Genomic DNA, 14,967 nt, shown 5'->3' with positions numbered 1-14,967 from the left:
GGGAAGGAAGGGCTGAGTCAGTCACTGTGTGGTGATTACAGGGCCCCAGTGGGGGAAGCAGCCACCGGGTGGGAGAAACGGACTAGACCCATCTCAGGGCCAGGGGGAGCTCCCAGTGGAGGAGAAGGAAGTTGAATAGCCCATTCTAGGCACTGCTCCATCATAGCCAAGGAAGGCTATCTAAGGAAGGCCTCTAACCCCTCCCAAATGTTCTTCAGGCTCCTGCCCCCTCAGCCACCAGTGTGTCCAAGAGGAGCCCTTCCAATGAGAACAGTCCAGGCCTTGGCTGAGGCTTTATTCCCTGGACATAGGGTGCAGGCGGGACAGGAGGCGGGGCACTGGCCTGGATGTCTGTTGAGTCAGAAATGCAGGACACCCTGGCCATCCCCTGGCCCAGGATCCCAGCCTCCCCGCCCACACTCAGGCCCTTACACACAGCCTGAGAAGTTGCGTAAAATAGCCAATTTTAGCAAACGAAATCCTGTTTCATAAATGCGCATTAATTGCAGGGCTCCCACAGCAGCTGGGTGTGTACGCGAAGATCCTGTCTATTCAGCAAAACCTCCAGGAGAGGCGCCGTCAGCTGGCTCCTTAGGGATTCCTCCAGCCCCAGGCAAGTGACATAACTTCATCTGTGAATGGAGAGCACACTCGAGTGCCTCCAGAGCACAGAACCCACCACCAGGCACAAATCACACCTTGGATGTAATGTAGGCTTTGTGTGGGCCCTGAGCGAGCTCTGGCTGATGGCAGGAGTATGGGGAGTGAGCACGTACATGGAAACTTGTCACATCCAGGTGGACTTAAAACAGTCCCAGGACACAGACGGTGGCTCCTATGGCTAAGGGCCCTGGTTAGGAGTCGTGGGCTGGCAGCCATGCTGGACAGATTACTAACTAGTCGCTGAGGGAGGGGAGCAGGGGCTAGGGCCAGGCTGAAGGGGCCAAATCCGCTGCTCTCTACCCATCCCCCAGTGCTCCCCAATAACCCCCTCCGAAAAAAAAAAAAAAACAAAAAAACAACTCTTCAAAGAGTTTTGGAACTGGTTCCCAGTTTCATGTGGTCTTGGGTGAGTGTCTTTGCCTGTCCAAACTTCCATCCCTGCAACTTTCTGTTTTGTCACCAGCTCTGAATGGAGTTCTCGACCCTTCCCAATCTCCTTCCCCCGGAGGACTCTCAGCAGACAGAGGGTAGGGGGCTGTGCCTCAGCCGCATTCTTGCAGGCCCAGGGGTAGTGCTTAAGGCTTGGCACAGTGCTGTGTCTTCTCCCAGGGTTGTGTTTGGGGGTGTTGGGGGGGGGGGGGGTGGGCAGGGCAGTGGGGACAATGGCTGGGTGAGAAGCCTGAGGCAGGAGGAAGGCCTAAAGCCCAAAGTCTTTCGCTTTCCCGCTTTCTGGAGGAGCAGATCACTATCAGGGCCCTGAACTTCAGTCTTCCGTCTTTCCTGGGGCGCTGCATCCCCGGCGACGAAAACCACACCTGGTCCCTGCTAGATGCTCAAATGTCTGTTGGATCACTGAATGCAGCAAGGGCAGTTTCCTTCCTCCATCTCCAGGGCCCTGTGCAGGGCCTGCCCTTCAATAAATGCTTCTAGTACCGAATGAATGAATGAATGAATGAATGAATGAATGAATGAAACAAACGAAGACGGAACGAGTCTAAGTATGGATTCCACCCCCTGACCCAGAAGCCACCTAGACTGACAAACGGGCGTACCCAGGCCACTCTGCCAGCACACCCTCAGTGCCCTCTTTTCTAGGGAGAGGTAAACTCCTGAAAGCTCTCGCAAGTTTGTAGTATTTTAACTCGGGAGCCTCCAAGGCCTCATTCATTCCCTTAGTGGTCACTGAATACACTTGGCGCGGGCGCCTCGCCCGACCCAGCCCTTCAGGGAGCGAACGGGTCCAAGGACGCTCGGTGAATTCTGACGAACTATAATTCGGCCTTCCGGCTGCCGCGCCCTCGGCCCTTCTAACACCGAGTTTGTCCCCGACAGGCACAGCCAGAGTCTACGGAGTCCAGCCCGGGCACCCGACACCGCCTGGCCCGCAGCCGTCCGAGCCTGCACTGCACCCCACGTCCGCGCGGCTGCTGGACCCGGGCGCCGCGCCACCAAAGGGGGAGCACAGGCGGGGCTCGGAGTGGGGCGGGGCTGTGGGCGGGCCTGGTTGGGGCGGCCCCAGCATTGGCTCCGCGGGCCAGGGGCGGGGCCTCAGGGGCCACGGATCGCACTGAGTTCACAGCCGGGAACGCGTCCCATAGCCTCGCGGTCCAGCTCCAGAGCTTTCGCAGCCCGCGGGTCCGCCGCCTGAGCGCCTTAAGGTGAGTTCCGGCCGGGACTCTGCCGCCCTTCCGCGACGCCCAGGGGGCCCCCCAGCGGACCACCCCCGTGGCGCCCCGTCCTGGGTCGCACCCGGGTCCCTGTGTCACCTCCGCGCAGGTCCTTTCCCGGGAACCTCGGGTTCCACCGTGTTTCCCGCCCGCGCCTGGGTCCAGGCGGCCACGCCCGCGCCCCCTCCGCCTGCGAGGCGCCGCGCATCCAGATCGCGAACTCGCGGTCCCGCCCTTCACCCTGAGCCCTCGTCCCCGTCTCACACTCGGGACGTGGGAGCGCCCTCCCGCCGCCCACCGTCCCCGCCCGGGCTAGGGGTCGTATTTTTAGTCGATGGTGAGGTGTCCTCCTATCTTTAGCCGCGGCCGCGAGTGTCCTGAAACGGATCCGGGCTGGGCGCTCGGGCAGAGGGCGGGGAGGGGTCTGCGCTGAACCCGAGCTGGGGCTGAGGAACAGGACCCACGGGAGCCAGGGGTGGGGGCCTGCACGCCCGAGGTCTGGCCCTGCGCCTAGCGGACACTCGGACATCGCCCAGGCCGGAAAGCACGGGGCAAGCTCCTCCCAGAGCTTGGAGACCCTGGCAAGGTCCCCGATCGCCCCTTTTCCCCTCTACTGTCGTGTTGTGAGACCAGAACACCCCAAGAGAAGAAGATCCCTCAGACAATCCGCATCTGGTACGCGAACGTGCAGCTCCTTGGGGGGCCCTGCCTGGAGCCCGAAGCGCGCTGGAGACCCTGGTGCGCGCCGGGACTCCTCTGGGAAGCGAGGCGACAGAGCGAGCGAGCGAGCGCGCCACCTAGCGGCCGTGGAGCCGAGCGCCACTCTGCACAGGGACCCGGGGCGACCAGACCTCCCGTGGCCCGCAAAGGGGACTCTGCGTAGACTGCCTCCAGAGCAGAAGGCGGACGCTAGGAGGATGGGGGCTCTTGTTCGGAGCACTGTCCCCGGAAAACCTACAGTTATTGGCTGAATGAATGACAGGGCTGACAGCGACCCGCTAACCCTGTCTGTTGTACCTCTGCTCTCACTTGCACTGTGGCAATAGGGTCTTCCAGTAGCCTCGTCAGCCCATTTTATAGATGGGAAAGGTGAAGGCCAGAAAGGAGAGGCGTCTTGCCCAAAGTCACAGAGTGAGGGCTGCTCTTTGGACCTTGGTAGGCAGTGGGCTAGTACTCCTCAGGGCAGGAGGGGCTGTGCCTAGAGGAAGTCTTTGCTCCGGAGGAGGCCCAGGGCTCCTGGCCAGAGCAAGCCCACAGGGCTGGGCTGGCTCCCCTCTGCTCCGCCCACTGCTGAGGGAAGCCACCGCTTCCAGCCCCTCATACCCTGTCCTGGCGAAGAGCTCATTCTCATCTCTCTGGAGCCACGCAAGTTTGGGGAGACGGAGACGACCGGTAGGACTTACAAGGAGGAGGCCTGCGGACCCAGTGGCCCCAGCCCAGCTGGGAGCCTGTGTTTCTCTCCTTCCCTGCAAGCAGTTTTCAGAGGTCGGGTGGCCTACTGCGTCAGAGCCACGGGACCTGGCTGGGTACTAGTGCCCCCTCTTTCTCTTCGCAGCTGGGTGACCTCAGCAACGTTAAGGTCTCTGAGGTTCAGCTTCTGCCCCTGCAAAAGGCAGCCGTGACGCCCACCGTGCTGTGCCTGGGAGCGTAAAAGTGGGGACTCTGCAAGGGCAGCTGGAGCCTGGGGTCTCACGCTTGCCAAATCCGAATACTTGGGGCTTGATGATTGCCGTTCCCAGCTCTCCCCTGGGTGGCTTGACGCTGGCCCAACCCTTCCCCCTCAGCCTCAGTTCTCCCCACATCTGGAATTGGGCGGGTACGGCTGGCTCCGAGTGAGACAGCTGTCAGGGACGCCCGATCTGTTGTGGAAATACTCAGGCTGTCTTGGCGCCCTATGTGATGAGCGGAGGGGGGCCGGGGGAGGGGGGACGACAAACCCCACCAGTCGGCCCCACTCTTCATGGCTGGAAAGGAAGGAAAGGCTGCCTCAGGGCCGCTCGCCTATCAAGGAGGCCGGTAGGATGTGTGTTGGGGCGCCCCCAGGTCCGGCGTGGTGGGCACAGGTGAATGTCTGCTAGATGAGTGAGGGACGGGATTCCACGACCTTGAGGCGCCCACTGCCTCCCCCACCCTCCCCCCAGCTCCTTCCAAGCTTAGCTGGAATTTCGCCACTGGAGAGTCATTCCTTTGTTTCCTGTTAAGCTGCAGGTGCTCAGGGAGGGGCAAGATGTCCGGTCTCTGTGGCTCAGTGTGACTGACCTAGGGTGTCCGGTCCTGGGGTGGGGTTTCCTGAATGAGGGCCCGGGCTGGGAGTTGGGACTCTGCCTGTCCTGCATGCTCCTTCCTCCTTCCGGCTCCCTCCTGCCGGCCCCCTCATTCCCTCCTCGCCCTGCCCAGGACGGAGAATGGGGCCGCCTGGCCTCCCGGCTGTGGCCCCGCCCCTCCCTGGCCCATTTCCCACCTGCTCAGCCCCTGCCCGCCTGGGCAGTGGGAGAGGGGGGCGCTCATCTGGTTACCCTCTGGATGACCTTGGACAAATTTCTTTCTTTGCCTTCCGTGCTCTGCTTCTACTTGTGGGCTCTCTTGTGGCCACGTAGGAGGCCAACCCTCCAACAGCTGTGGGAACGCCGTTGAGTGCTTGTAATGCTTCCTTTTTCTGTTAAGCTGGCATGACACCCCCTCCAGGTTGCATTGTTTTTTCCACGTTAAAAATAGCTTATTTTTTCTGATTACATGGATAATATGTGCACCTGAATAATACATGTGTTTATCATTAAGAATTTGAGGGGCGCCTGGGTGGCTCAGTCGGTCGAGCGTCCAATTTTTTATTTTAGCTCAGGTCCTGATCCCAGGGTCGTGGGATCAAGCCCCGTGGCGGGCTCCATGCTGAGCTGGAGCCTGCTTCTCTCTCTCTCCCTCTGCCCCTCTCCCCCTCTCATAGTCTCTCTCCCTCTCTCTCTCTCTCTCTCAATCTCTAGAATAAAAATATTACTTATTTTTTTAATTAAAAAAAATCTTTTAAGTTTATTTATTTTATTTTGAGAGAGAGGCAGCAGGGGAGGGGCAGAGAGAGAGGGGGAGAGAGAACATCCCAAGCAGGCTCCGCGCTGTGAGCACAGAGCCTGATGCAGGGCTCGAATTCAGGACACCATGAGATTGTGACCTGAGCTGAAGCCAAGAGTTGGACGCTTAACTGACCGAGCCAGCCAGACACCCCTAAAATAAAAAAATATTTTTAAAAATTGAAAAAGAAAGAATTTGAACTTATAAAAAAGTACGGAAAAGAAAGGCAAACTCGTCTGAAATTCTGCCACCTTGAGAGCACCACCAACATGTTGGCAATCATCCTTTTCGTATTTGCATATATCATTTTATAGTAACAGTAGCAAATATTACAGATAATTTTGACTGAGGACACCCTTCCTCCCACATCACTGACCTCACACCCCATCCCTGCCCCCCATCCCAATCTACAAAACCCATATGACAACCTGGTGCTGGCCTTCCAGATTCTTCCCTCTCTATCTCTTTTTAATGCTTATTTATTTTTGAGAGAGAGAGAGAGACAGAGACAGAGCATAGGCAGGGGAGGGGCAGAGAGAGAGGGAGACACAGAATCTGAAGCAGGCCCCAGGCTCTGAGCTGTCAGCACAGAGCCTGACAAGGGGCTTGAACCCACAAACCGTGAGATCATGACCTGAGCCAAAGTTGGATGCTTAACTGACTAAGCCACCCAGGCACGCCTCTTCTCTCTTTTTATCTAGGATATAATCCAATGCCGACCTGTGTATGTAGGTACACACACATGCGTATATATACAGGGAAGGGGTAGAGGGAGGGGAGTTGATCACTGCTGTCAGAAATGGAATCTTCTAGGGGCTCCTGGGTGGCTTAGTCGGTTAAGCCTCCAACTTCAGCTCGGGTCATGATCTCACAGTTTGTGAGTTCGAGCCCTGCATCACGCTCTGTGCTGACAGCTCAGAGCCCGGAGCCTGCTTCAGATTCTGTGTCTCCCTCTCTGCCCCGCCCCCGCTCAAGCTCTGTCTCTCTGTCTCTCAGAAAAAAAGAAAGAAAGAAAGAAAAAGAAATGGAATCTTCTCTACTACATTTTTGCCTTTTGCTTCCCTCCCTCAGCAATGCCTTGTGCAAATCCCTCCAAAATGTTTCTGGTTCAAATTTTATTTATTTTGAGAGAGATTGTGAGCAGGGGAGAGGCAGAGAGAGAGGGAGGGAGAGAATCCTCAACTCGGGGTTGATCTTATGAACCACGAGATCACGACCTGAGCCGAAATCAAGAGTCAGGCGCTTAACCAACCGAGCCACCCAGGTGCCCCTCTGGTTCAAATTTTGAAATGGGGTGATAGCTTGCTCTGATTAAATGAGATGCGTTTGCAAAGAACTTAGCAAAATGCCGGGCACAGAGCAGAGCCCCCCAAAGTATTTGCACCCTCCACTCCACCTTCCCCTTAGGTGCTGGGCAGGGGGGAGGGACAGTAACTATGTTGGACTCAGTCCCAGAGGTAGGAACTGCTAACCTGGAGGAGAAAAGAGAAACTCCGAGGTGCCCTCACTTCTAGGTGGGACGAGATTGGGCCGAACAGAGGTGTCCGTCATTCAGCCCTGCGGGCTGAACACCTCCTGTGTGTCCAGGTCTGGCCCAGACAGGGTGGGTGAGACAGGGGTTACAAGATCTCTCTCCTTTGTCAAGTACGGGATTGAGACAAGTCTGAGACCCCCCCCCCACACACACACACAACTTGACTCTTATGTCTTGGGGCACAGCTGATGTGCGATAGGGGGTGATGAGCAGAGCCAGGGACCCCAGGCAAGGGACCAGAGCCAGGATATGACTTTGTATATGACTTTGGGCCCATCACTCAGGTTGCCGGGCCTCAGTTTCCCCACTCGTAAAGGGAGGGGCTCGGTGCTGGTGATCCAGGCTCTAAGGTGCAGTGAGTCTGTAAGTGACCACAAACTTCTCGCAGGGTTTCCGCAGGAGAGTGGCCCCACTCGGGCTCCCGGGGCTGACGCAGGGGGCCCAGAAATGAGACGGATGCCTCTGACTTTTGTCCTTCTGTCCCTGACTCATACCTCTGGTATTTCAGCTCTTCAGCCCCAGACCGGACCGGGGAGCCTGCGAGAACAAGACCGGAGGGCCCGTTGCTGCCCACCAGAGCGCCACCTTTCTGCTGCTAATTTTCCAGAGCATTTTCCACTCTTCTGGGAGAGAGTGATCTTTGTTATCTCAGCCCTCTGACTTCACTGATCCTTAATCGTCCTTTTTCTCATCCCAACTTCAGTCACGCCCCACACCCTTGTCTTGGCCCTTGGGCAACGTTTGGGTGTCCGAAAACCCCCCTCTGGGTGTGTCCGGCTGAGGTGGTGAGAAGAGGCAGCCGGAGGCCGTGGTCCCCGAGGGTGCGCCGTCCCCAGCCCCTGCAGCCCGGCCCCGGGCGCGGAGATCGCGATGTCCACCAAGGTGCCCATCTATCTAAAGCGCGGGAGCCGCAAGGGCAAGAAGGAGAAGCTGCGGGACCTGCTGTCCTCGGACATGATCAGCCCGCCGCTGGGGGACTTCCGACACACCATTCATATCGGCAGCGGCGGTGGCAGCGACATGTTCGGTGACATCTCCTTCCTGCAGGGCAAGTTCCACCTCCTGCCAGGGACGGCGGTCGAGGGACCCGAGGAGGACGGCACCTTGGACCTCCCGTTCCAGTTCACCCGCACCGCCACGCTGTGTGGGCGGGAGCTCCCCGACGGGCCGTCCCCTCTGCTCAAGAACGCCATCTCCCTCCCTGTCATCGGGGGGCCCCAGGCCCTCACCCTGCCCACAACTCAGGCCCCACCCAAACCCCCTCGCCTGCACCTGGAGACCCCACAGCCTTCCCCACAGCCTTCCCCACAGGAGGCAGGGAGTGTGGACATCTGGAGAATTCCAGAGGCTGGCTCTGCCCACAATGGGCTGACGCCCGAGTCAGGGGCCGAGGAGCCCTTCCTGTCCCATGCCAGCTCCTTGCTCTCCCTGCATGTGGACCTGGGGCCTTCCATCTTGGATGACGTCCTCCAGATCATGGACCAGGACCTGGGCCACGTGCAGATCCCCACATAGGACCACGGCTGGCCAGGCCGGGTGCTCAGGGTGGAGTGAATGCTGGAGGCAGGGGGTGGATGGAGCCCTGGCCTAGACGTCGGGATCCCTAGGCCCCCCTGTGTGGTCACTGGCCAGTGATTTCTTTTCTTTGAGCCTTTGTTTCCCTCGCTCCCACCCTCTCCTCATGGGCAGAGCGTGCCTCATTGCCTTCCCCTAAAGCTCACCGAGGACACGTGCAGAAGTCAGCCCAAAGTGCCCTGAGCATCTCGGGCCACCTGGACCCCCCCCCCCCAACTGCTCCTCCTTCCCTGAGACCCCTTGGATGAAGGCTCCGCCGAAATGGAGTCCCCTTTGCCTCAGCCCCATGGGATGCCCTGACTGGGGGCTGGGGAAGAGGCAAGGCACAGCCAGCCAGAACTTTGGCTTCGCTGTCCTGGACTAGGAACGTGGCATTGGTGACCGAACGTCCCTCTGCCCCACCCTCGCTCACATGACCGGGAGATTCTGGTCGCAATAAAACTTGCTGCTGCTGACAGTTGTGCTCCCGGCACCCTCGACCCGGGTTTCCTCCTGAAGACAGACCAGCCTCCGCGACCGGGGCTGACCCTGGGGGAGACCCCATTCCCGGAAGGCTGTGTGCAGGGCGGGCCCTGCCCTTGGGAAGCCTCTACCCGATCCCAAGCCCATAGTGAGAAAGAGGCAGGAATACACCAATGCCACCTAGGGAGACCGCAATATTGCTTCAGGTGCTTAACAAGAGGGGGCTGAGCACTGGCGTCGTCCGGGCGCAGTGCCCAGGCTGCTGGGGTCTACCGGGGGAGGCCCAAGAGCGAAAGAGTAACCCCAAGGCCTAGTGCAAGGGACCAGCAGCTTCTCCAGCTTCCAAAGACTAAGGGGGCACGCGGGCGGGACCGGCCAGGCCTGGAGCTGGGAGGGACCCAACAGTGCCTGTCAGCGGGCTCATCGCCACCTACAGGGCACCCAGGTGTGCTCCAGGTGCCGGGGATCTCACACAGCCGCGATCCCCACTCCTGTAGCTTATATTCCAGTGGGAAAAGGATATTGAATTTGTAAGCAAGTAGGGCGAGTGCCAACTGGGCTGAACACTGTGAAGAAAACACGATCGCGAATGCTTCGGGCCGACACGCAACTGGTGTCAGGGCCCATTAGGATAGATGTGATTCTGAGCCAGACCTGAGGGCTGAGATACGCTCACGCATAAGCAAAGGCACTGGGGCACCAGAGTGAATGACAGAGGAGCCGCCGTGTGGTGAAAAGAGCAGAGATCTAAGAGTATGACCTAGACTATGTGAGACTGTTTCCACATCTCTAAGAGGTAGTCAGTGGGACCTACCGTGCAGGGTTGTGGGGAAAACTAGGGATAACACTTAGGAATCGCCACAGGGAGGGTATCCAAAAATGGCTACGGACATAAAGGAACTCGGAGGTTGGGAACGAGAGGACTGTGAAGCACGAAAAGCAGGTTGGAGTCAGCTGGGAACAGCTTTGCCTGCTAGGCTGAGCGGAGGCAGTGGGGGGCTGCAGACAGATTTTAAGCAGGAGAGACACATGGTCAGATCCGGGTTCTAGAAGGGTCACCACCCAGGCCCATGAACGACGGACCAAAGGTCAAAATGGAGGAAGCCAGTGCAGGGTGAGGAGGACTAGACGAGGCAGGGACAGTGAGGACGGAGGTGGGGAGAGTGTTAAGATGGGGCTTGGTGTCTGATTGGTACAGACCACATGGGCAGCTGGAGGCAAGTTCAAGCCTCAGTTTCCCCTTCTTCCATTCTCCGCTGGTTCTTCATCCTTCTGACCCTGTGGATCCCAGACTCCCACCTCACCCCCAGCCTCTGGCCTCCAGTTCCTGTGTCAGATTTCATCGCGGAGGCTGAATTTGACCAGGAGGCATTTTGCTTGGGCTGGGGGGGGGGGGGGGAGGGGGGGAAATCTATACAACATGAGATGTACCATTTTAACCATTTGTAAGTGCATAATTCAGTGGTGTTAAGTCCATTCAAGTTATTCTGCAACCGTCACCACCGTCCCTTTCAGAACTTTTCTCGTCTTCCCAAAGTGAAACTCCACACCCATTAAACGCTAACGCCCCATTCTCCCTTCCCCCAGCCCCTGGCAACCACCGTCTACTTCCTGTCTCTATGAATCTGACTACTCTAGGGACCTGAAATCAGTGGAGTCACACAGTATCTGTCCTCTTGTGATCGTCTTATTTCACTCGGCATGACCTCTTTGAGGTGCATCCACGCTATGGCGGGTGTTGACAGTTCCTTCTCTTAAAGGCTGAATACCATTCCATTGTCCCTCTAGACCACATTTCGTCTATCCATTCATCCATCAGTGGACACATGCGTTGTTTCTACCTTTGGGCTATTGTGAATAATGCTGCTATGAACACGGATGTACAGATACCTGTCTGAGTCCTTGCTTTCAATTCTTTTGGGTCCATACACAGACGCGGAAATTGCTAGATCATACCCTCATTCTGTGTTGAATTTCTTGAGGAACCACCATATTCTTTTCCATGGCAGGTGCACCATTTTACATCCCTGCTCAACTTTCTCCTTTTAGTCTGAAAGTTCTGCCGTCATTTAGAGATTAGGGGTTTCACTATCGGTTGTGGGGCTTTAACCCGGGCCTGTGACGCCCCAAAGCCTATACTCCACTGCAACCTTCTTGCCCCAACAGAAGTTCTGTATCAGAACTGGTCAAGTGTGCAGACCAAAGGTGGGGAGCTGAAGGGCCAGCAGCTTCTTGCCTGTAGGCTCCCTCTCAGGGCTTGAACGGCTTGTCCCTTCCCTTGGAAGACAAGAAAAAAGGAAACCTTCCTTACAGCTTTACCCAGTTGGAAGGCTGCACCTCACCCTGGACCAGAGTCAAGGCCAGAGTGGCCATGGGACGGAGACATGCCTGCCCTAGGTCCCCTGGAACTGTCCCCCACCCACCCTGCATCGGGCACCAACCCAAGAGACCTAGGAAACCACTCGGAGCTGCTGTGTCCGGCTGGAGAAAGGGACTTGGGCAGGGGGCCTGAAGCATCAGACTAACTGAACTGGAAACACCTGCTTGCACCAAGGTAGCCAGGGATGGAAAGATGGATCTTTCCTCTTCAGCTTGTACAGTGCTGTTCAGGCACCATGCCCTACAAATACCACCCACAAAAAGGAATTTCCCCCCGATAGAGAAGTCATTGGACAGCCAAAAAAAAAAAAAAAAAAAAAAAAGACAAATGTCCATACAGTCTGCTGTCTTAGACGCCCAACATTCATGCATGACTTACTATAATATAATATAAACCTCCCTAGTAGAATGGATCTATTCCTATTTCTGTCGAAAACAGATTCGCTCTTTTTCCAAAGGGAGATGACTCAATATCTTGTCAATGATCACATCCACTTGCAAGTCCAGGAATTCGAGATGTTCATTCCTCCTGCAATTTTTTTTTTTACCAGCCCCATCTCAATACTTTGCAAACTCTGAACTGTGCTATAAAGTTAGTTATCGCCAATACACCCTATATTCAAGAGTGGAAAGCAGGAGACAAGAATGGGAGAATTAAAATATATAAAAATATACTTGATGCAGCGAGAAAAGAAACATACGTAGAAGCTACGGACTCCTTCAAGAATTTTTTTAAGGACTTTTAAAAAAAAGTAATCTCTACCCCCAATGTGGGGATCGAACCTACAACTCTGAAATTGAGAGTCGCACATGCTCTATCAACTGGGCCGGCCAGGCTCCCCTTTATCTTTATCGTTTCCTTTATCTCTTTGCCTATAAAAACTTTTTTTTTCTGACCTTTTGAAAATAAGTTGCGGACATTATGATAGTTCATCCCAAGTGCTCTAGCATTCATTTCCAGGAAGTCTTTTTCTTTTTTTTTTAAGTTTATTCATTTATTTTGAGATAGAGGGAGAGGGAGAGAGGGGGCAGGGGCAGAGAGGGGGAAAGAGAGAAAGAGAACCCCAAGTAAGCTCCATGCCTCCATCATGGAGACCAACGCAGGGCCCGAACCCACGAACCATGAGACCACGACCCGAGTCAGGTGCCCAACCGACTAAGCCACCCAGGCGCCTCCATGAAGTCTTGATTTAGCTCAGTTTTGGTTTTATTTGACTTCTTCAATCTGTGGATTCACATCTTTCATTATTGTTGGGAAATTATCGATCATGTTCTCTTTAAATACTGCCTCGGCCCCCTTTCTCCCTACCCTCTGACGCCCCAACTAAATGTATATTAGATCTCTCTATGTATCTATGTTTCTGCTCTAATTCTCTATTTTCTGTTCTTTTGTCTTTCTGTGCAATGTTAGGGACAATTTCTGCCTACCTATCTTCTAGTTTCTATGTTCTCTCTTCAGCTGTGAGTAATTTGTTTAAAGGATTCATTGTGTTTTTAATTTTGGTTATTTTATGGTTCCGTTGGAGAAGTTCTATGTTGTTGTTTTAAAATTCTGTTGTGGCATTTCTTAATAAGTACTTGTCCCCTGAAGATGTTCTTATGCTCGTTTTTAACTCCTTTAAATGCAGTAGCAATGTTATTTTACGGTCAGCATCAGATAATTCCAACATGTTAAATCTTTGTGAGTCAGTTTGTGTTTTATATTTTTTGTACTGGTTCTTGTGAAAGGTTTCTTTTTTCTTTGTGTGCCTGGTTATCTTTGTCATATTTGAAAAAAATATTTTTAGACATAATTTGAGGACTGGGATGACGGTAAATTCCTTCCTAAAGTCTATGATTCGGTACCAAATATGCTTGCTTCAGCTAGGTGTCCTGAGGCATTATGAGGATGGGTCCACTTTTTTTTTTCTTTCTATAATGTATTTGCTTTTTATAATTTACATCCAGATTAGTTGGCACATGGTGCAACAATGATTTCAGGAGTAGATTCCTGACCCATTTAGCCCATCCCCCCTCCCACAACCCCTCCAGCAACCCTCTGTTCTCCATATTTTAGAGCCTCTTATGTTTTGTCCCCCTCCCTGTTTTTATATTATTTTTGCTTCCCGTGTTTGTATCTTTGTAAAAACTTATATTATTAAACTCTACTCAACTTCCCCATGTAAAATAGTAATAATAATAAAATTATTAACAAATAACTAAATTATTAACAAACCTACGTACCCACTGCCCAGACGAAGAAAAAGAATATTACTCTAGGGGCGCCTGGCTCAGTTGGTTAAGCCTCTGACTTCAGCTCAGGTCATGATCTCGTGGTTCATGAGTTCGAGTCCCACATAGGGCTTACTGCTGCCAGCACAGAGCCCACTTTGGATCCTCTGGCTCCAATCTCTCTGCCCTTCCCCTGCTTGCGCTCTCTCTCTCAAAAATAAATAAACATGGGGTGCCTCGGTGGCTCAGTGAGTTAAGCGTCTGACTCCGGCTCAGGTCATGATCTCACAGTTAGTGAGTTCGAGCCCCACATCAGGCTCTCTGCTGTCAGTGCAGAGTCCACTTCAGATAATTTGTCCCCCTCTCCCTGTCTGCCCCCCCCCACTCTAATGTGCTCTCTCTCAAAAAAGTAAACATTAAAAAAAAGAACATTACTAGGACCTCAGTAGCTACCTCTTGCCCCCTCTTGTCATTATCCTCCAAAGATAACTAGTCTCCTGGGTTTTGACTCCATGGATTAGTGTGCCTATTTGTGTGCCTTTATATAAATGGAATCATACAATATGTCCTTTTTTGAAACTGGCTTCTTTTATTCAGTGTTAAGTTTTTGAGATTCATTCACATTGTTGTATAACGATAACTTATTCTCTCCATTTTGCCCAGTCTATTGTACTGTTGCGGGCATTGGTTTTTTCCAGTTTGAAACTATTACAATGAACGCCGTGGTAAACATTCTTGTGCATGCTTTTTTGGTGTATGTATCCACGAGTGGAGTTGCCAGACCATAGGATTTGTGTATGTTCAGCTTTAGTGCTAGTATGCTATCCTAGTCGGCTTGGGCTGCTATAACAAAATATCACAGACTGGGGGGCTTAAGCAACAGACGTTTATTTCTCCCATCCTGGAGGCTGGGAACTCCACGATCAAGGTGCCAGCAGATTTGGGTTCTGATGAGAGCGCACTTCCTGACTTGTAGATATCTGCCTCTTGTCATGACTTCACATGGCCTTTCCTCAAGGAGAGAGGTAGCTGTCTTCTTCCTCTTATAAGGGTACTAATCCCATCAAGAGGGTCCCACCCTTATGACCTCATCTAAACCTAATCACTTCCCAAAGGCCTCACCTCCAAATACCCTCCATCATACTGGGGGTTAGGGCTTCAACATATGACTGGGAGGAGCACAAACATTCAGGCCACAACACATACTGTACTTTTTTTTTAATGTTTATTTTGAGAGAGGGGGAGAGATAGAGTGTATGTGCAAAAGCCTGAAAGCAGGGGAGGATCAGAGAGAGAGGGAGAAAGAGAGGATCCCAAGCAGGCTCCGTGCTGTCAGTGAAGAGCCCCACACGGGGCTGGATCCCACGAATTGGGAGATTATGACCTGAGCCGAAATCGACAAACGGATGCTTA

The 14,967-nt window shown here is 53.9% G+C and overlaps 1 protein-coding gene across 1 annotated transcript; it reads left to right on the top strand.

Annotated features, from left to right (window-relative positions):
- The first annotated feature begins 2,191 nt into the window (after positions 1-2,191).
- On the top strand, positions 2,192-8,959 carry CDC42EP2 (CDC42 effector protein 2). The gene is made up of 2 exons (XM_019414955.2): positions 2,192-2,321; positions 7,436-8,959. The coding sequence occupies exon 2, from the start codon at positions 7,798-7,800 to the stop codon at positions 8,440-8,442; it is 645 nt and encodes a 214-aa protein (XP_019270500.1). The 5' UTR covers positions 2,192-2,321; positions 7,436-7,797; the 3' UTR covers positions 8,443-8,959.
- Positions 8,960-14,967: the final 6,008 nt, after the last annotated feature.

This window comes from Panthera pardus, unplaced genomic scaffold (assembly GCF_024362965.1).
Source record: "Panthera pardus isolate Hobbes unplaced genomic scaffold, ASM2436296v1 HiC_scaffold_12, whole genome shotgun sequence".
Classification (NCBI taxonomy): Eukaryota; Metazoa; Chordata; class Mammalia; order Carnivora; family Felidae; genus Panthera; species Panthera pardus.
The sequence above is the reverse complement of the archived record's forward strand: the minus strand, read 5'-3'. Positions and strand labels throughout refer to the sequence as shown.